Source organism: Trachinotus anak, unplaced genomic scaffold, assembly GCF_046630095.1.
Source record: "Trachinotus anak isolate AG129_WGS33_773 ecotype Australia unplaced genomic scaffold, CSIRO_AGI_Tana_v1 ptg000013l, whole genome shotgun sequence".
Classification (NCBI taxonomy): domain Eukaryota; kingdom Metazoa; phylum Chordata; class Actinopteri; order Carangiformes; family Carangidae; genus Trachinotus; species Trachinotus anak.
Genome location: NW_027273864.1, coordinates 11955781 through 11977689, shown reverse-complemented (window position 1 = coordinate 11977689; position 21909 = coordinate 11955781). Strand labels below are relative to the sequence as shown.

The 21909-nt window shown below is 40.2% G+C and overlaps 1 protein-coding gene across 3 annotated transcripts; it reads right to left on the bottom strand.

Moving 5' to 3' along the window:
* Window positions 1–428: 428 nt before the first annotated feature.
* On the bottom strand, window positions 429–21575 carry mapk14b (mitogen-activated protein kinase 14b). Of its 3 annotated transcripts, none has more exons than XM_071494779.1 (12): window positions 21117–21575; window positions 13382–13511; window positions 9697–9755; window positions 8611–8722; window positions 8097–8126; window positions 7855–7902; window positions 7579–7693; window positions 7008–7079; window positions 4539–4618; window positions 3968–4046; window positions 2750–2923; window positions 429–2632 (listed from the first exon to the last, which is right to left on the bottom strand). In XM_071494779.1, exons 1-12 carry the CDS (start codon window positions 21233–21235, stop codon window positions 2565–2567), a joined length of 1086 nt encoding a protein of 361 aa, XP_071350880.1. In that variant the 5' UTR covers window positions 21236–21575; the 3' UTR covers window positions 429–2564. The 3 variants fall into 3 exon arrangements, 2 of the variants coding, with proteins under 2 accessions (XP_071350880.1, XP_071350881.1); XM_071494780.1 differs by lacking the exon at window positions 4539–4618 and adding an exon at window positions 5133–5212 and having other exon boundaries at window positions 21117–21521; XR_011693242.1 differs by lacking the exons at window positions 429–2632; window positions 2750–2923 and adding an exon at window positions 5133–5212 and having other exon boundaries at window positions 4004–4046; window positions 4539–4627; window positions 21117–21521.
* Window positions 21576–21909: the final 334 nt, after the last annotated feature.

Here is a 21909-nt window from a genome sequence, read left to right as displayed (position 1 = left end):
CAGAAGAAAACACTAAAGCAGCCATCAACCCACAAGGAGCAGTATGTCAGCAATCTGTTCTACATGGTGTAGAAGTCTCAATAGGATTCCCTAAAAACATAGGACTCAGAAATTACGTTTCACATAAAGCTGGTGAGAGATATCAAGAATGTAAATTGACTTATCAGTTTTCTTCATTAATTTACTAACCCTTGCACTGATTGGGCAAACATTCAACTTACTACTGCCTGTTAAGTGTGCAGTGACTAACTGAGTGAATTTGCAGTGTGAATAAACTGAAGTTGACAATTAAGCTCTGTGTTTGTTTTGCTTCACCTTCCTTTCACTGTAGCCTTGGTCATCCTACATGACCCCCTCTACTTGTGCTATGCTGCCGCCCACTGGTGACACACTGACAGCTAAAAATACACACAATATACTGTACACCATTACAGGTTTGAAAAATAGTAGTCTTTATTTTCTAATGGTGGTATTTACAGGTGGCGTGGCCTGCTGTCTTGGTACATATGATAAAGAACATAGTAAAAAGATATGAACACATCTCAGGCAAAGAAAGCATAACCAATAACCAAATTAACTGCTGACACTGGGATATGAACAAGATAAATATTCTATCTAATTGATGCAGTTGTTTTAAAATGACAAAGTATGAGGCTTCAGCATTGCCCTTCAGCATCCAGTGAGTAAACGTACACTCTTTTCCACAAACGTGCCCTACGAAATTATTCGAATGAACAACAAATATGGTTCTAGCATTGCTCATAAAAACAATCAATATTCCAGAATACCATCAAATCTTGATTTAACACATACAAAAGAATAAAATAATACATTAGAAAAAAGACTACATGGAAACAAAGTTACATGAAAGCAGTTGCAAATGAAATTGTGAAGACACTGGTATTGTTTGGTTGACTTTAACCAAAGCAACTGTGGATATAGCTTGTATGTCACATGTGAGTGCTGTTTGATTTCTAAAAAGGTTCACACAACATTTTCTTAGTAAACATTTTCACACTTCAGAATGAAGAGTCTGCAGTGGTGTGTTGGTCAATGTTAATGTTGACTTAGTTATCATATCTGATTTTCTTTGATTTCTAGATATGTTTTCTATTGCTTTTTTCTTTGAAAACAGGATCATTTTAAATTTGGAACACAATAAGATAAACACATTTTCAGCAACTTTTTAAAAACTCAGAACTAATGAGTTTGTCACACAAATTTAAACTGATATGGTTGTCTGCACCAAGTTAATAACATTGTTGGCTCTGATACACAAGCTGTAACTGCAGTCACCACGGCTCAACTGACATATGAGATTACTGATGTTGATGTTATTGATACATTTGGTTTCTGATACAGTAAGATGTCCATAAATAATAAAAAGAACCTTAAATTCTGACAAATAATATTCTCTTTTACATCGATATACAAACAACATAACAAAAGATCATAAATACAGGGTAAACTGGTTCCCCCAACATTCAATAAACATTAATAGTACTGTGTTTTATAAATGCAATATCATTAAATTACACTGTCAGTTGATGTTGTGATGGAAAACATCAAATTTCAATAAACTACTCAACCTAATCTGGCTTTATCATGCTTAAGTGGTCCTGCAGGTGACTATTTGCTAAAACATTCTTATGAAACGACAACACAGAAGTGCTAAAAGAATTGATATGGAGGAAAGGAGTGGAAATTAAACTAAATGTTTAAAGGGTGATACATAAGCCACACTCTCCAAACTCATATTTTTTTTTAAAAAACGGGACACAGTAAGCCTTCAAATCCAACAACAAGAAATAGGAAGCCTTGAATTTTACAGATGAATATTTTACATATTTTAGCCTATTCTGTACACATTGGTAATAAATTACATACGGTATCTTTTTATATGCCATTTCAGGCTAAACTCTAGTGATAAAATTCATACTGTCAAAGGGGTCAGCTGAGGTGTATCCCAGCAAATAATGACTATTATGCACATATGGTAATTGTTTTGTCTGATGTACTCCTGTACAAATACTGTTTGCTGTCATATTTACACAGTTCTATGCACTGATGGATATAGTATTTAATTCAATGTGTGGAGAAAAGATAAACTTTCGACATATCATGGTTTCAAACTTTTTTCTACAGTATTAATTATTGCTAATAAGCACAGCTTTATAAAATACATATCAGCGGTTCAATTTCTCCAATTTGCAATTAGATACTGACATGTAATTTCTAGCTTTGTGAGTCAAAGAGGGGGCACAATATAAACAATAAATGTCTCGGGCAAAAACTAACTAAAAATATAAGGAGAATTAAAGTCTGCCTCAGCACGTTGGGATGCAAAGTAAAACAAAAAAAACAGCAAAGTGGGGGGCGGGATGAACAGGATGTAGAGTTTCATCTCTGATATCGCAACGTCCCCCAGAGATGACTGACGGCAGGCACTTGAATGTCATGGTTGTGCATGTGTGTGAGGACAGTGGTGGATAGTCACATGAGACTGATAGTCCTTAAAGAGTGTCTCTTGGAGAACCAAAGATGGAAGAAAAGATGCCTCCTCCTCAGGATTCCATCTCATCTCCATCAAACGATGGCGGCACAAAGCTGAGTACCTCCTCGTAGGTTAATTCTGTGAAAAATAAAGCAGGATGCATACAATTATTTACCAATATATTGAACTCATAACTTAAATATAACCATTTTCTACCCAAATCATAGCCTAGGAATCTACAATGTGCCAACTTACTCTTCCATTCCTCAATTAGCAGCTCACGGCTCTCAAAGCTCTGGTCATAAGGCTCCGCTTCAGGCTCGTCGTCCGGATCGTGGTACTGGGCAAAGTACGGGTGGGCGAGAGCCTCTGTTGCTGTGATCCGCTTGTCTGTGTCCAACACCAGCATTTTCTCCAGCAAGTCCACCGCTTAAACAAAGCAGCAATGAGAGGAACAGTGGTGAATATGACAGAAAGTACAAGACAGAGCATGAAAGTAAATGGGCAAAGAGCAAACAAAAAAAAAATGTTTACTTGGAAAGTCAGTTCTAGAGAAAGTTAATAATGACAAGCTGTTGTTTAATCACTTAAAAATATCCATCCAAACACTAGTCCCTATTCCCTGGGGGCTTTCACACTTAATGTGTTTGGTTCGGTTAAAACAAACCCTGGTGTGTTGGCCGTGTTAGTACGGTTCATTTGGGCTGGTGTGAAAACTGTCAATCAGACCCTTGTGTGGACTAAACAACACGGACCCAGAGTGTCTGAAAAGAGGATCATGACCACTCTCAAACTCTTTTTTTTTAAAGTAAATATAAGATTTTAACATGATTTCAAAAGCTAAACTTCCAACAAATCCATCTGCTGATCGTGAAATGACCTTATAGTTGATCTGTATAAACCATGTGCAACCATGTCCATTAAAAGTGTAAACATTAAAACAATAACACCATCTGTAACATTTCTGTCCAACACTTCTTTTTCATCATGCCTGTTTGTCATTATCCAGAGCATGCTGTGAATTTGTAGCCTAATAATACTGATGACACTTATATTTTCTGTGAGCATTTTGTGACACCAGCGGACGTAAAAGTGCACAACTTTAAAGTGTTGCACAACTTGCTGTTAGTCATCTGAATTCGATTTTCCCACATGGGTGATGATGATGCAGGATGACAAGAACCCAAACCGTCCCATCAGTGAGTTACCCATCAGTCTTATGTTCACTCCTCGCATGCAATATTTTCCCTTCATCCAGGCCAAATAAAGCAAGCTTAAGGTGTGAAGGTGGATAAGTGTTTAAACTGTGTAATTTCATTGCTATATTTAGAGTTTTTCCATACTGTGTGATTTAACATGTACAGTAATTGAGGATAACCCTCACAAAAAAAACTGTCTTTGCAATACCACTAGAGGGACTCAGTGAGCCAGGAGCTGTGTAAATCAGAGTCTGACGGTGAGAAGGAAACTTACCAAGAGGGTTGGCGCCAATGAACACATCAGCAAAGTTCCTCTTGGGCATGTGGGGAAGTGAGTTAATGTAGTTCCTCGCCTGTGAGAAACCATGTACAAAAATGTGAAAGATCTTAAAGAAATCAGGTAGTTAAAGGCCTTTACAATGCTACAGCTGACATCTTTTCACATACTTAACACTGATTTACTAAATTTACCTGAAGCAAAAATATACTGTACATCCTTCCATGCTTCCAGCACTTTAACACCCAAATCACACGCATGAACAAATATTGTGCCTTAATTTTCAGAATCAGGATGTGTTGCACATCAGAATACACTAGCTGCACTGGCAAAGCACTTTGGGAAGCCTCGCTGTGACAAGCACGGTGAGTCAGAGAGGAAACAGAATAAGTGGAGTGAGAGCAGAGGCTGATATGCAGAAAAGGACTGGTAGGAAATATTTCAATACAGCATTTCTAACAGTATCTGTTTGTAAACAGGAATATTTGATGGACGGCTGCTGCTCGGCCCTGATTCCAGCCGGGGGAAGGGCGAGGGCACGTGGGAAGGAGGAGGGCACATGTCTCACCTCATGGCTGGGCATCCTGCTTATGAGGGAGGCTGGGGGTGTCCCCGTCAGGCGCATTATCTGCTGCAGCTGGTTTATATCTACAGCTTCTGAGTCAAGGGGCATCATAACAAGGAGGTCAGCAGGTCAAAGAGCATGGGTAGTTGGGGTAGTTTATGTATGGTGGGGTGAAAAAATGGGAATGGGGGGCACACAAGGAGAGAGGATGAAGAGGATGGCAGAGGGAGGAAGACAGTTTTTTGAGCTTTGATATACAGCAACCCTTGACTGATTCTAACTGTATTATAATAAGCGATTTATGGACACTGTAACCCAGGGCTGCACCAGCGGCCTCTTACTCTGTCATATAAAGAGATTAGTAGACTGTAGAAAGTTATAGTACATGCTAGAGACAAGTGGAAATCAAAGCCTTGTGCTAAAGTGCAAATGAAGCCATTTAGAAAACACACACTTTCAGAGTGCAGCTTAGAGGTGGTAGCATCGATACAAAGTAGTAGACTGTCTTATCTCTTGCCAGGGCAACATGGAGGCAACACAAACACAGGCAGGAGGGGCAGTGCAACAAAACTAAGTGGGATAGAACTTGACACTCACTGACTCCGAAGAGATTTTCATCAAGAGTTCAGGCCCTGGGGTTCCGACGAGCATCATTATAAGCTTCAACTGATCAATGTCTACCACACTCACATGAAGGAAAACAGGAGGGATGGAGGGTGTTGGATAAAGAGAGAGGGGTGAGAGGTACAACAGTCAAAGCTGTCACCAGATAAAGGTGTTGGATGAAACCTTTTCATTCATTCAACAGTCAGAAAAATTGTTTACCATGGTATTGACAACTCAAATGTGACTGTGTCGTACGCTGTGATACATAGCTGATTATTACAATGGTGAATTTTGAATTAAGTTTGAAAGCTCTCACATTCATCAGCACTATGTCATTTATTACTCAGGGTTAGATTGTGCTGTTTTATTAGGCAAAACCAAGCATCATGGCATGCAGTATTAGGTCATTTGCAAAAAGCAAAGATGGTTGCAAACTAATGATTACTTTCATTATCGATTAGTATTGTTTTTAGCATTTGGACTATTAAATGTCACTGGAGACAAAAATGTATACTGTATTACTTTCAATTATATAAAACTGTGAAAAGCAGCAGGTTGTTACTGCTGAAACCAGAGAATGTTTAGCATTTTTTCTTGAAAAACATCTGAAACTATAAATAGTAGAACAGAATATTTTAAAAATTTTCTGCCAGTAGACTAATTGATCTACTGGCAATCATTGCGCTAAATTGCATTTTTATTGTCAGTGAATTGCTCACTGACAATTTGAATTGATCTGGTCATACTAGTGTGTCTGCTTCTCACGTGCTACACCAAACCCAACCTGATAAAAGTATATGTAGCTGAGCTATCATTAGTAAATTAGTATAGGCGTGTTGTTCACCCTTTCTATCTTTAAATCAATACAAAAAGGAATAAATACTTTACACAGCTCCTGCACACTGCACCTGTAATTATATTGTGATGGATTGTTGGATTTCTTGCTCTGTCAGATTTCCTCCCACACACCTGCAGCCTCATGAACAAAGCTCACCTTCCATTGAGACAGGTAAAATGAGGTAGACCAGACAGACTGCTGTGTATTCAACTAAGCTTTGTAGTTGAGCAGCTCCACCACTTCTTTTGGACATGTAAGTTTGGTGAGAGGGAACACTGTTGAACGCACGCACAGGTCTGATTGATCATTTAGAGCAGGTATGACAAACATTATTCACCAGCATGTCCTAATTACACTATGTCTTCCTGTGAGTTTTTGTGTTCAAACATCTGAATGCTCTGCTGCTGTGTATGGGAGGCAAACAGGAAGGTGTACTGTATCGTGGAGAAACAGTGGAGACAACAGCGGGTAGCAATGAATCATAGCCCACAGTGGGCTCTAACTTCTATCTCACTCTCACACACACACACACACACACTCACACTCACACACACACACTCACACACACACACACACACACACACACACACACACACACACACACACACACACACACACACACACACACACACACACACACACACACACACACACACACACACACACACACACACACACACACACACACACACACACACACACACACACACACACACACACACTTCCTTGACTATTCTGGCATGCAGCTCACAAAATTCAATACTCAGCACAGCTTTTGAGTCAGCTTGAAGTAGGTGAAATTGTGTGTTTGAAACCCTGCGGTGTTCACAGTGACAAAGTAACATTTTGTGTTAGAGCCTGGCAGTATAACAGACCATAATTCTCATGCAATTTCTGTGAATCTAATCAGAAGTATATACAAAATAGAGCAGATTGCATCCATATAATACATCTTCAAGATCCACCCAACAGTTGACTCCAAAAAGCCATTTTATTTTTGTATGGCTGTGACAGTGGTAGAAGGATACGGTCTGTACCAGGGAAGAGTGTCCGTCCAGTTAGTAGTTCAGCCATGATGCAGCCCACCGACCAGATATCCACTATAAAAAAAAATATATATATATATATGTAGCTTGGTGAATACTTTAGAAGGACAGGTGCAAAGCAGAATCAAATGCCATCCACCAAGGCTAATGTCCGTTTTGGACGCTCTGGTTAGTGCTACAACTTAACGTCATGATGAATAAGGCAGAAAATTGAAAAGCTGTCCTAGTTCCTCTAAAATCACCCTCATCATTTCTTATGTAATAAACACTTAACAAGTGACGCCAGAGAAGAAAGTTAAATATATCTGCTGAAATTATATTCTTTATATCAGCAGTGTGTACTGCAAACAACAAAAACCCAATTATTTTTTGTCATTATTGTTCAAGTCCCTTTGTCAAATTAAATGGCAAATTTTGTGAATCGCAAAAGCCCTAAACAAACAGATGTTAGAGGGCTATTTCTACAAAAATTAAATTATGTGAAATCGGACATGATGTAATATTGTATTTGGCTGCAGCCTGAAATAAATTATGACTGAATGTCTGTGTGTACCTGTCATGTTGTAGTGCATCCAGTTGAGCATAATCTCTGGAGCTCGGTACCACCGGGTGGCTACGTAGCCTGTCATTTCATCATCTGTGTGCCGCGCCAAACCAAAGTCCAGGATCTGACAGATGAAGAGATGTAAAAAAAAAAAAAAAAAAAAAAAAGGAGCAAAAAGGAGCAGGGACAAAGGAGTTAAGAAAAAAATAAATAAAAAGGAGACCGCAAACCTTAATACCCTAAATCACAGATAGGGAAAATAGTTTTAAGTAGACTATTTCTGACCTTGAGCTCACAGTCTTCATTCACAGCCAGATTACTGGGCTTCAGGTCCTGAGGAGAAAGGCAAGACAGAAGTCATCCTGCTGATATTGTTATGCACATCACTTTCTCCTTGTCTCTGTTTGCCAGACACCTTATAACTGATCCACTTTCAAGATGTTTGATCAGTAAAGGACGTGTATTCTCTGGACAAAAGAAAAATAACTTATTCAACTTTAAGCTCATGCATCAGGGTCATCACTTACTCTGTGGATGATATCTGCAGAATGGATGTACTGTGGGAGAAAAGAAGAAAATAATGATGACTTACAACTTAATAGCTGACTGTGTTTGTGTGTGTGCAACCACGTGACGCAGATACAGGATTTACCTAAACCATAAAATGTGCTACACTGTTTGAACTAATAAAATGATGGGGTATGGAAGCCTCTCTTAAATATTAGCAGCGTTTGTCGTATATGCCATTGTACCAGATTTTAGTGTTACTTATATCACGGTGACAAGCATTAAGTATTGTGTCCATCAGAAATTATGATTTACAGTAACTTTAGGCTCAGATACCTTGACAATGGTCCTTCTTACTTTGGGGTTACTGCATCAGATGTCAAAGGTCATGTTACAGAAAATCTTTAAAAAGGCCAATTCCTAACACACAATTTCAGAATCAGTTTAGTAATAGCAGTCTAAGGATGTAAGGGAGTCATCAGGGAGGTCACTGTCAAGCAGAAGAAATGGTGTTTCACTGTGAACTTCACTGACCTTTAAGCCTCTGAGAATCTGGTAGATGAGGAACTGGACGTGGTCATCTGTCAGCTTCTGACACTTGACTATGTTGTTGAGGTCTGCGCCCATTAGGTGGGTCACCAAGTACCTGCAAATCATACAGCCAATCAGACGTGGTCTCCAATAACATAATACATAATAACAACTACATTACTATTCTTTGTAACTATGCCTATATTATAAGAGAGGTCAGTTGTTCACACATTCATTCTTGCTTTAAGAAAGCAAGAATGGGGAAAGAACTGATATAAAAAGGATGGGCAAAGCAGAATTTTTTCACAAATTTCTTGATAGTGGAATGTTTGTATCAGCTGAAGGAGGCCAACTGTAGCAGAAGTGTTGTATGTGAAGTGTGTGCATTGTCTATCAGCTTCATCTGACCCCATTCAACAACAAGAGATTGGCCTGTGAGCATTGTGCATGCATCTGCCTCTCGTGTAGTTCACTTTAAGGATTAATTTCAGCATGTTTCTGTCTGTATTACTGGTCACCTGAAAGAGAAATGTCAATCTTTATTGTGCAGCTCCAGTGCTGGGTGTCTGCTTTTGTGTGTAGGTTCATCTCACATTTCCACAAATGTACAACATGCTGATGACGCCACACCATGTGGAGAATTCAAGGACACTGATCGAGTATTCCACACACACACACACACACACACACACACACACACACACACACACACACACACACACACACACACACACACACACACACACACAAAGTACCCCCAGAGACTGCCAGATGGCTGTTACCATGGTGACTAGCTGTGATGTGAACAGCGCACATGTTCCCCCTCCATTCACCTTGGTACAACCCGCCACATGGCAGACTTGCATGAAGTTTAAGAGCTGCAGGATTATAATGTCTTGGTAACTCTAGTTTCAGTCTGGTGTTAATCTTGCAATCATCTGCTGATGTGAGGGGTTTCATTGTGTTAGAACAAGGGAAACTAAAGCTACAGAAGCTCAGGTGGAAAGGAGGCAGAGAAATGGACTTCAAATATCAACACCAAGGAGTCAGAGACAAAAAATAAATAAATAAATAAAAAAAGTGACTTACACATCATTGAACTCCTCTAAGCTTGTCGCTGGTGTGAAAACATCTAATAGGCCGATCACCTGAAGACAAAAAGGGAGGTTGAGAGGTCAGAAAACATTCACAAAAACGATTTTATATGACAAAGATTCCAAATGAACAAAAACAGTTTTCATTTGGTGTTCGCTAAACAACCACTTGATAACTTGGAATATCAGCATGCACATCTTTCAATCTAAAAACATGTGCTGTTTCCTTTCTGATAGCACAGTCACCACAGTTGTTGACTGCCAGTTTGTTTGTCCTTATCAACAAACAACAAGTGCATGACATTTCTACCATTTCTACAGAATCAAAGCACTAGATGTTCTCCTCCTCTTCCATATCTCAGGTTTCATTTGTTTGAGTCAAACAAGCAGGGAATTCCTGCCCTGTTACACTACTCAAGTTTCAAGGACTCATACTAGCTATCATGTAAAGTAACAGACAGGTTATCATTTGACCCTGTTTTGGTTGGTAAGTGGTTGAATCACATAAATTTGGCTGATAACAACCACAACAGATATAATTTCAGAGGAAGCAGCAGACCTTATCTGATAAAGTCTGGAATCAACATGACACTACAGGCACCAGTAAGTATGAACAAAAGAAAACATAAATTTGAGAGTAATGTGTCATTTTAGATTGATGTAAATCTAACTGGTTTCACATGCTTATTCCAACAATGGCCAGTTGTTTCCAATATCATTTAAATTCTGAGTGTGTGCTTTTATTCATACATTACAAAGGTTTTGGAGATTATGTGTGTTGGCATGGTCTTTCAACTGCTGTATGTGCCACTTGCAAGATGTGCGAGTTTGTGACTGCATGACAGGAAAACCACGTATAATGTGTGAAACCAACAAAATATGAGAGGCTGTGTATAAACAACAGTTCGATGATTATCTGTCGTCTTATCCAATGTCTCAGTTTGAACAAAATCAAGGAAAGAGGAAGGGCGAAGAGAAACATATTTGAGGATAATCGCATGTTTATGTTCAGTAACTGTCTGCACACATTCATGCATGAACATATAGATGGAGGCACACTGGAAGAAAGCAGCCTTGACTGCCCCCACCCCCTGGAGAGAGAGACTGAGGTGGATAGGTATTGTAAAAACACAGGAACAGCCCGCCCACACAGGGCACAAACCCAAAGCTGATTGGTGGACTGGAGCCACAACAAACAGCTGATTGGTTCACTCAGGCTTTCCAAAAATCCAAACCCAGGGAGTCTCCTGGCAACAGTGTGAGCAAAACACAGAATCCCTCTCTATGTGAAGCATAGGTGGGGATTAAAACACTGATGCGTTAAGAACAAAAAAAGAACAGCTTTACGCAATTTTTTCTGTTATGGTGAAACAGAACCTGACAACAATATGTTCATTAATGATCACAAATGGCAAAATAACCTTTTAAATAAACCCATTGGACCGCTGCAACACACACAAAGCAGATTCAATTTTGATTTTGTAACAAGTCAGAGTTTTACTGACATTAACATCTGGAATTGAGCACAATGATTAATGATGCAGGCACCGATTCTGTATAATGCTGAACACATTTATCAAATGAATGCAGGTATTTTACCAGTAGTACCAGTGCACCACGCAACACTAATTCCCAAACTACCAAACAAGAGAGTTCAATCTGTTCAAGCAGAGAAATAAGAACTCGTATAGCAAACAAGATCCAGGATATGTAATATCCTGTAATGTTGCGCGAGCGTTGAGCTGAGCATGCAAGTACTGAATCCCAGCTAGTTTAAATTATGTTTTGGCATGAAATTATGTTTCAAATGGATCATTTTCACAACATAAGGAGGCCTGGTTTTTTTTTCAGCATGGTTTGGCAAGCATCATGTGATGTACTTTACATAAATTGCTTCCTCTTGGCCATTTGTTTAAACACATGCATGCACACAAAAACTGCATTTTCTTTTTAGTCACATTTATATAACATCAGTGCATCCAGAAGCAGCCTTAAAATCAGTCATATTTTTCAAGTTCTGGACTTCTGGATGCTAAAGGTATCAACAATTCCAAATCAGATCTTTTGTTAATAACTTCATCTCAGTCAGTTATTAGGTTGACGAGACACCAGCATACGTTGGCATCTAGAGTCACTGAATAGTTGATGCATGAATTCTTGGGTGTGTGTGTGATGAGTTTTTCAAGGCAATTAGGCGAGGTAAAATAATGTTCATATGAAATCACATTAACTTCCTAGAGATGGGTTTTCATTTCACTGTGAGATCTGTTCTACCGTTGGTCTGTAACTGCTGCTGGTGGGTTTTCCCCTCTGAGACTTTTCATAATTCCTCAAGCTGCAGTTTCTTTTTTCCCTCTGAGTGCGTCATCTAAAACTGATTCACTTCACTGTGCTTGCAGGTTGGAGATACTAGAGAAAGCAGCAGTCCACCCTGTCACTCATCAGTTAGCTCTTACAACAAGCCATTTTACCTGTTACAATAGCTAATAGTGAATTACTGAGCAAACTTTACAATTCCAATCCGCCTTTATCCCCCTAAAAAGACCCCTGCAGAACCTAAAAGTCTTACTCACATACTGCCACACACCAATCACCAGCTCACTTGCTCCCACACAGCATACAGAAACCCATCTCTTGCTCTTCAGATTGAGGAATCGTGCGACTGCCATTACATAACACATAAGGATCCTCTCTATTTGGTTGAAATGTTAGCTGGATGCAGCAGTAGCACACAGGAACTGGGAACTGTGTTTGTGTTGAGTATGTGGGCAAGTGTCTGTATGCACAGTATATACACATGCACACAAGAGTCTCAGAACACCAAAACCAAAGCAGAGATTGCTGGAGGGTAACTCAAGCCACTGGCCAAAAAAAATAAAAGTAAAATGGTATGAAGACCAACAAGTGGTGCAGTGCCACATGCTTTGATCACTCATCTCACAAATCTCATCTCACAGGACATCACACCCAACAAAACCTCCCTTTTTGCTTGAGGCCAGTGTGAGTATGTGTGTGTTCTTTTCATAAATCCACTGATACTGTTCAGCTCCTGTTGTTGTGGCATGGGCAGGAGGGATTTTACAGTCAGCTGGAGGGGCAGGGAGGTGTTGGGCTGCACACCCAGCTCTGCTCTATAGCTTACCCGTCTGTTCTAGGCCTTGGATGTTTACAGAGTGGATGTCTGTTTTGTGATGTATGCATGTACCACGAATACATTGCATTACAGTGTCTTCACTGGGATTTTGTTTACCTTCTTTACAAAAGAAGTCTGTGTGAATGGTAAATGGGACTTTTCTGGTAGCCCAAAGATCAACTTTACACTCAGAATTTGGACAAACACTTGCAGATATTTGACATAAAAAGAGACTAAGGTCAGCAATTATGCATGTATACTGGTTTCAGTTTCTAGTTTTAGTTCCCTGTCAACTTTTTAGTCACATGGGTGTCTATACACAAAGCCACATTCCTGAGAGCAGAGCTAAATAAGCTTCAACCGTCATATGCTGCAAGTCAAACAGACATAACATTATAAGCAACTGGGAGTAGTGACTGCTTTTGCAGTCTTTTCCTTCAGAGTTAAACTACAGAACAATGCATACACTGTACACAGAAGTCAGACTCGAGCCAGAGATTTAAGGCTGGGGGGCGAAGGTAGCAGGGGCTGACTGCAGGTGACTTACATTCTCGTGCTTCATGTGTTTGAGCAGCCGCAGCTCTCTGTAGGTTCTCTTTGCGTGGATGATGGACTGGAAGGGTCTAGACAACTTCTTCACAGCTATCTTTAGGTCTGTCTTCACATCATATGCTGAACTGAAAAAAAGGAAATAATCAAGTCGTTGAAAGCGGTTAACAGTAAAAAGTGAACTCATTACATCAAGCTAATAACAATTGTCGTGTCAAAGCCTGAAACATTTCCCTTGATTTAAGTGATAATAAGATACTTCACTAGACTGCGTAGGTGGCCATAACCCAGTAAACAAAACACAAGTAATTGCATAACATTGATCTCATGGTTTCGCTTCTTAATAATAATCTGAAGCTTAAGGCTGAATAGGGAACATGACTGAACGCGTTATTAAATATCACCTGCATTGTGTACAACACAAGAGTGTGAAAATCCACTAGCTGTTTACAAAAAAAAATAAAATAATGAACATAATGTGTTGACCACATGAACATTTGGTTACACAAAACAGTGTTCAGACAATTTTTTTTCATATTAATGTTGTTTACATGTTCCTGGCTGTCAGCTCCATAAATGTAACCCAACCTCAACTGTCTGGCTTAGCACATGATGTCCAAAACCACTTGACACTTGGTCCTGTAAATCTGTTATTACAGCTGCATTTGAGAATTTCTTATTCTTTATTCTTAAATTCCACTTGTCTGTTAATAGAAGCAATCAATCAAAGCACTAGTATTGACGCTTTTATAACTTGAAAAACAAGGACATAACACCTACAGCATTAGAATATATTGAAACAGGAACAAACAAACACAAAAAATGTCATTTAAAAAAAAAAAAAAGGTAATTTTACTGCGCGACCCAATTTACCCCAGCAGACTAAATCATATCAAATCAATTGAAACCAGCACCTGCCCTGTGACTCTGCTGGAGCTGTCCGTGTGAGTATGCATGGCTGTGTTTCCTTTTGTCCTCATTCATCCTTTGATATGTTATTTTACTCATTTCATTATAATGATGTAACAGAATACCCCACTATCAGCATAGAGCCAGTGCAAAAGAAAAAAAAAGAAAAAAGTAGGTGTGGCAAAAAGAACATAGACAAAGAAAATGTAACATAAAAGCTCAGAGTGAAATGTGCTCCTGTTGTTTGCCTGCAAAATATGTAAGGCTGAAGTGAGCAGTGTTGCTAAAAACTGCAGAACATAGTTTAAGGGTAGAAAGTAGCCATGCTTTTGCCAGGATAATGAAAAATAAATATGTCAAGACACAGACAGACACAAAGACACTGTGAGGGCAGTAGAGAGAGAGAGAGAGAGGCAGATGGGCCTTGCCTCCCCAAGAAGTGTGACATTGCTGCATTTCCTGTACTGTGAGGGAACACAACCCACTTACAATAAACCACATTCCTTCCAGGTCAATCACTTGAGCTGAAACACAAATGGATGATTGCAAAATCAGTCTTAAAAATCTGTGCTTAGTTTTGTGCAGACACATGCCATTTCCTGCCACTGTGGTCTGACCTTGTAGGGGGTCTAAATGTTACACTGAGGGGTTGTTTTTTTGTATGTGTTTTATATGTATATGGACCAAAAGACATAACTGAATTGAAATTGAATTGAATAGGGGTTTACTTTATTTTTCATCAAACTGGTTTTGCAAACTGAATTATACACAAACTAAATACAGAGGAGGAGCTGCAGGGAGTAGTCAAAACTTCTTTATACAAAAGGAGCAAATCACTAACACTACCTGAAATACTGACACAGTCTGACCTCAGCTCAAAGCAGAGTCACCATAACATGTTACGGGAGGAGATGAGAATCATTTCCTCTCTGGACGTGTTTCACAAACTGATTGAGAGATCTGAACCGATGACCTTTGCAAAACACACGACTGGCAGCTCCCATGTTTTAGTGTATAATTCCACCAATAGTAACCTAAAAAGTAATGCTGTGTTGGTGATACATGATCTGAGTGCCACGCATCCATAGTAAGAACATTAAGATAAGCAGCGTGTTTTTTCCAGTAAGTCAGAGATAATGTTCCACACCCAATGTACTCTGTGTTCCTGGCTTGCCGAACAACTTTTATACATGTCACTTGTAAAGGAAAAGTCTGACTCAGTAAACAAAGAGTATACCAAAGGTAAATGGCAAAACAAAGACACATGCACACTGTCTTTAAAACTGCTGCTAATCTGCAGGGCAAACAAGACTGCTCTAAGCATACACCACACAATTAGTCAGTAATAAATGGAAGTGCAATAACAAATGGCCATAAAAATGTGGGCTATAAAAGCAGCAACGTTTTGAGGTCAGCATGATGGGGAAGCAGTGATCATCATCAGTATGTTGACTAACACACTGAGTTAGTGGACAGGAAAAATGTGTACTGTAGATGACTTGTTGAGATGTGTGTAGTAACTGTCCCCTCCTTCCTCTTGCCATCAATTCCCTTTATTTCAGAAATAAGGTTCGCAAGAGATTCAAGGGAGGAAGGAATAAAGGCTATTGCATAAAACTGTCATCAATCACCCACATTTCAGGAAATACATTTCTACACCTGTCACTAAAACTGTGATGCACTTCTTGTGCAGCTTTTGGTCAAGATTAACTGGTGAACGAACGGTGTTTTTCTCTACCTTGGCCATGCTGCACATGCATGAATAAAATTCCCCATCAGAGTCTGTTACGTGGGTACATTTGTGCTGATGATCATGACTGGCACTATAAAATCTTGGCAAGCACAGTACGACATATGTGACATCATTTTGAGTAAATTTGAACAGAATGCAAAGGAAGTGTTAACCACAAGTCTATAACATCTATCATATATCATCAAAAAACAGTGATTAGCATTTTTTTTTATCCATCTCATCTTCATTACTATTTTTGCTATTAAATCTGATGTCAAAGTCAGCATCATATTACAAGCATATACTCCAGATGTTGAAGACCAGCGCTTGAGGGACAACTAAAACATCTGCATGCATGTTAAAAAGATTAATAGTGAGATGAAGCATTGATCAGTTCCACATTCCCTGTCGTCATCTCGCTTTCCTGTAGCTGGAGACACATCATCATGATGCACTGTGAGATCCAAATCTACAAACAGTAAATGTTTTGCTATGCACTCAATGACCTAAGGCCCAGTAACGTTTCTCAGTTCTCACATAACCTTATTTCATCTGTGCCACTCACACATCAATGTTAGAGGGTAAATGGGTTTTACTGATCTCTTTTTGCTGTACATATGGCAGGCATTCTGATTTAATAATCCAGCTCTAATAAAAACAACCATGCTTAGCATAATTATGACCTTAGTGCACATATGATAACCTGGTTAAAATGTTTACATAGCAGAAGCAATAATCTCAGCTGTAATCAAATTATTACAGGGCATATAAACACACTAATTTTCCCATCTGGTCTGCAAACAAAGCTACTGATTAAAGTAAACTCCTCAACTATCCCTCCTCATTCTGCCAGATAAACTGGTTCCCAGAACCATGTGGTCTTGGCTGATCTGCTCAGACGTTTGAGAATCAAGTCTTGAAATGCAGGGTCCACTTGATCTTTGAAATTAAGTTGACTGACAACAAGTAACATGTGCCTCAACTTTTCCAACTCAACTAAAACATAAGGTTTCTCTTTATCTGTGATTAGTTCAGGTGCAGTGGTTAGACTTTAAAACAAAACATTTAAGCAAGAATTCGTCCTCCAGTTTGCATGTGTTTTCCAAATGTTTTATAGATTTGTAGGCAAAATGTTCGGCATTTTTTCTGAGACATGCATCATTTGTGAAGATATGGGCATGTACACACCATGCACTTAGAAGGAGCATAACCAGCCTTACCACTGTGTCGGGATGGGAACCGAGAACTAGTTCTAAATTGTCCAAACCATCAAAGTGGTATGTCTCTGAGCTTATCAATTCCTTTTATCAGTGCATGTTTTTTTTCTGACAGCTGTGTATTGCAAAACAATAATGTCAAACTCATGCGTCTATTCAGCTCGAAACTCGCACCAAGAAGGAGTCACAACAGCGAGGAAGAACTGATCCAAAGAGTGGTTTCATTCCACGAAGAAAGATGATGACAGTGCTAGTTGTAATGTGTGTACAGTAATTTCGAGTAAGGGTGGAGACACCAGCAATATGCTGAAACATCTGTGTACGCAACATGGGCTTCAATTCCAGGAATATCCCATACTTCTAAATAATTTTTTACTTAAAGAAAACCAAATGACAACGAATGCTGTACAAATATTCTCTGATTTCATCCATTTTAGAGGATGGCAGACAGACTGTTGCTACAGTGAGCTCTCAGACAAGTGAATGGAAAAATTGTCTCAGACTTTTAGATCCAACTGTAGAAGCCGATAGTTATTTTTAAGACATAATAAACATGTATAACTCTGCAATACACTAAAACCGGCCAATAAATCTTTCTAGCTCTATTTTTGATGTCAACAAGCAGGATCCCACGAGAGCAATCATGTTTTGGACACCACCGGCTGGATATTTTGAAAGCAATGAAAAAGTTCTCCCTTTTTAAGTATCACAGTGCTCATGATGTCTGCATGCCAAGATATTTTGAGGCTCACGAGCCTGATCCGTAACTTCATACCAAAATGAATGGTTTTACTCTTCTGACGTCCCAGTTGCATTCAGTCATGTACCTCACATGAGTGTTGGAGCTGAAGTCATATAAAATTGCTAGTTTCAAGCTTAAGCCTCCTGTTTGTTTGCAGAGCTGACAAGTCAGTGCACATTTCTGTGAGGTTAAAACCAAGTGTGTCAGCCAGAGCTTGCCACAATATTGCACCTTCGCACCAGATTAGCCTCATTATTCAATCCCCCCTTAATCAGCAAAATATGTGAAGCTACATACGGTCTCTAAAGAATATATTTCTTATAGTCTTATTATTTTTATATTCGTATAAAGAATGAAGAAGGCGCAAGATCGAGGAAAAAAATCTCCAAAGCTGACACTGACTGGCGGGGAAATGCATGTGCTGCCGGGTGCTGAAGCTACTGAAGGAGCCGTCAGAGCAAACTGTGAGCTGGCACTAAAAACACCTGTGAAAGCTTGCAAAATAAACACTTGCTGGACATGTAACAAAAAAAAATGAGCAGAACCACTTTCAAGTCATATTCAGGTATGAGAAATGTAAGTATAGAGAGCAGTTAAGCACGGCACCTGTTTTTTGCACAGAAAACTTTTTGTCTTCTAAATTTGCAGAAATTCGCTGTTTAAACAAATCAATAGCAGTTTTAAATGACACCGTGTTTCAAAAATGAGGGAACACCCAAAAAGCTATTATATAAATGTCTGGGAGAATGCAGGAAAACGGTATGTTCCTACATGAGTTTCTGCAGAGTCCTTGTAGGCAAGTCTTGCCACTCGGCTGCCATCTTGGCAATGTCCCCTGGGCATGAATGCACATTCAATAAAACATAACATAAAACTGCTTTCAAGAATCAACAGCAAAATCTGATAAAAACTGATTAAAAAGTTTGGCGACTTTGCCCAAAATAAGGTTTAAAATGCCTTTGTCCACAACAGGTTATACTTCTTCTACGCACAGGCAAGGTTTCACTTGCATCAGTGCAACAATACAATTGGCTTGATGCATTTTCCATTCGGAGAAATGCAGGCGATTGTATGATACATGTCCTGCTCTTTCCCATGATAAGTCAGCTACTGTCTTTGGCATTACAGGCTTTTTTATTCAGGATTCCTTAACTGGTTTGTCTCTAGAATTTTTTCTTATTTAAAATAGTTATTAAAAAGCTTATTAATGTTTAGCAACAAATATTTAGACAGATTTTTAAGCCATGTTGCTCGGTTCTATCATTTTGAAGTTGAAACTGAACTATTAAATTAATAAACATACATGTCACGTGGGCCTGTATGTGTTTCACACTTGTTTTTGCTCAGCTGAGAAACCTAAACTAAAAAAGACGAGGCACTCGGCACACAGTCCATACTGTAATCCCCACCAGCAGCATTCACTGTAAGCTCTTTCTTTCCACACACTAACCCTGGATCTCCTCCAAGTCTGACATTTAAAAAGCAGGAGACGGGTCAGAAATATGGAGATGGTGGTAGAGTGTTTTTTTTAGAAGTCTTGTATCAGAGTTACAGATTGATGGGGAAAATTATTTTAAAACCCCTAATATGAAATGCTCTCCATATTCACATAATGGGAAGAATTCAAGCTGAGAACCTGAGGAACATCATGGCAGCGACAACAAAGACTCCGCAGGCTATGCGACTGAAAGCATGCGTCCAGCCGACCAGCAGCCGTCACATGCTGGAGTAGGTGCTGCATGGTTATTTATACTTTACAGATACCTTCTGAAGGGGTTTAACGACACCCTGCTGTTTGGACCACTTTACTTACAGAATTCATTGTAAGCTATAGTACTCAAAAGGCTTTGTGATCATGTTTCCAAGAGATAAGCCCATAACTCCTGGCTCTGACTGGGGATATTGTCAAATACAGAGGAAAACACAAAGGAATTTCCTCAAAGGCAACTTCCGAGCAGAGAAAGAATGATGCAGTCGGCTCTTTTTGCCCAGACTCTATATATTATTAGTGCACCTCTCAGGAATACCTCTCACATAGATTTCCATCCCAAGACAGTGTATATATTTATGCCTTTCATTTGCACTGGTATCTCCTTTCCAGTGACTGTCATAATAACTAAATGAGGGCATGGTTTACCCCTTTATTCACCACTAATAGCTGAAAAAACAAACACACACACACACTTGGAAGTAGGGTCAAAATTAATAATGAAGTTCTAATTACGGTACGATGCCATCCATGACTTTGTGATGACTAAAAGGCGTCACAGTTGAGGCCACTACCTAACCTCGGGACTGTGAGTCATGGGTGTACCACAAGGGGAGAAAGGGTGACATCATTCTAGAGTCATCATCGTCGTTGGATGAGCTCCTATAGAAATCTCTCACTATGCACTAGGGGGGCCTACTTTCCGAAAACCACGTGATCTTCTGGTACTCTGCAGGCTGCACCCAACTGAAAATACATAATACATAATACATGCAATGTGCGGATGTGTAAAGTGCCAGGTTGTACGTGCAGGACTACAATACTATTCCAATGGACGGCGATTGTTTCACTAGGTGTTGTTAACCCCCCCCTCTCTCTTATCATGAGCACAGATCATATCTCATCAGGAGGCACCACTCTGGCTGATGATGCAAGCATGGACATGCCACTCATCAGCCTTCTTCACAAGACAGACTTGATAAAGCCATTAAAATAATAATAATAGTAAGCACCTCGTCTGCACATGTAACACTTGGGATGTAGTTAAACTTGCTTCTGGGGCTGCCAGCATGTTTTCTGCCAAACCAGCGGGACATACAGGTGTTCACAGGACAATCGCAACTAAGAGAGCAAAGCAAAAAAAAAAAATGTGCACAAAAACAAAAATAATCCCCGCCCGCCGAAGAAATGTGAGCCACCCCGAAGCGTGCACTGTGCGCCCTCGATTCGTAAAAGCCAAAGTATGAACATGTAAACAAAAATGCACAAGTAATATTTTCCCCTCCGCCGCTGGCACCCTCCACAGACTGATAAGCAGCCCGCGAAGAGGCAGCTCTGACGGGCCTGCGAGGGTGGTGGGAACCCGTTTCACTGTTGTGCAATCGCACTGTGTGCTCTCGACACTACTCTGCAACAACTGCTTACCACACGGATCCGTACGCGCCGGAGCCGACGGGGGACAAGTTCTGGTAGCGCTCCGGGACCTCCCACACGGTTTTGTTGAGTTCCTGTCGGTAGAAAGTGGGTCTCTCCTTCTGCGACATTCCTGCGGATTTACCAGCCCCGCAGTGACAAAACAAGCCAGCGGAAACTTCTGCCCTCTCTCCTCTCCTCCTCCCCGTGTGTGTGGCACGACGTGGTGCGGTTTCTGCTGCTCCACACAGCAACTCGAGGCGCAGACGGTCCCGAATCACACGAAACTTCAACCGGCTGGCTGTGCAAACCTCGTTGCAGTCGTGCAGCAAAGAAAATTCCCCACCTCTCCGTGCACGTCGGGGCGTTAGGCGCCAACTTCCTCCACACAACACGCCGGGGTCAGGAAGCTCAGTCTGGACTAGCTTTCGCTGGATTTTTCACCCTGTTTCTGTTCTCGATCCGCTCGGCGGGGGCGCGGAAACGTGGACGCGCACGCCGCTGCGCGCCCCCGGGCGATAATTATTATCTCGCGAGAGTTGGGTCGCGGGTGGGAAATCAAGGGATGCCCCGTCTCTGATGAGGACGCGAGTGGGAATCACCCTTCGTGAATGAATGAATGTGTTACCTGTTTAAATGCACCTCAGGTATAAAGCCCAGCGGAGACACCAGTGAAAGGTATCTCACAATGTAGCGTTAATGCTTTTACAATTACAAACACACAAAATTATGAACAGTTCCTTTCATGTTGACCACGCTGGACTTCATGTTTTACTACTAAACAACAATGATCCAGTTCAGAAGT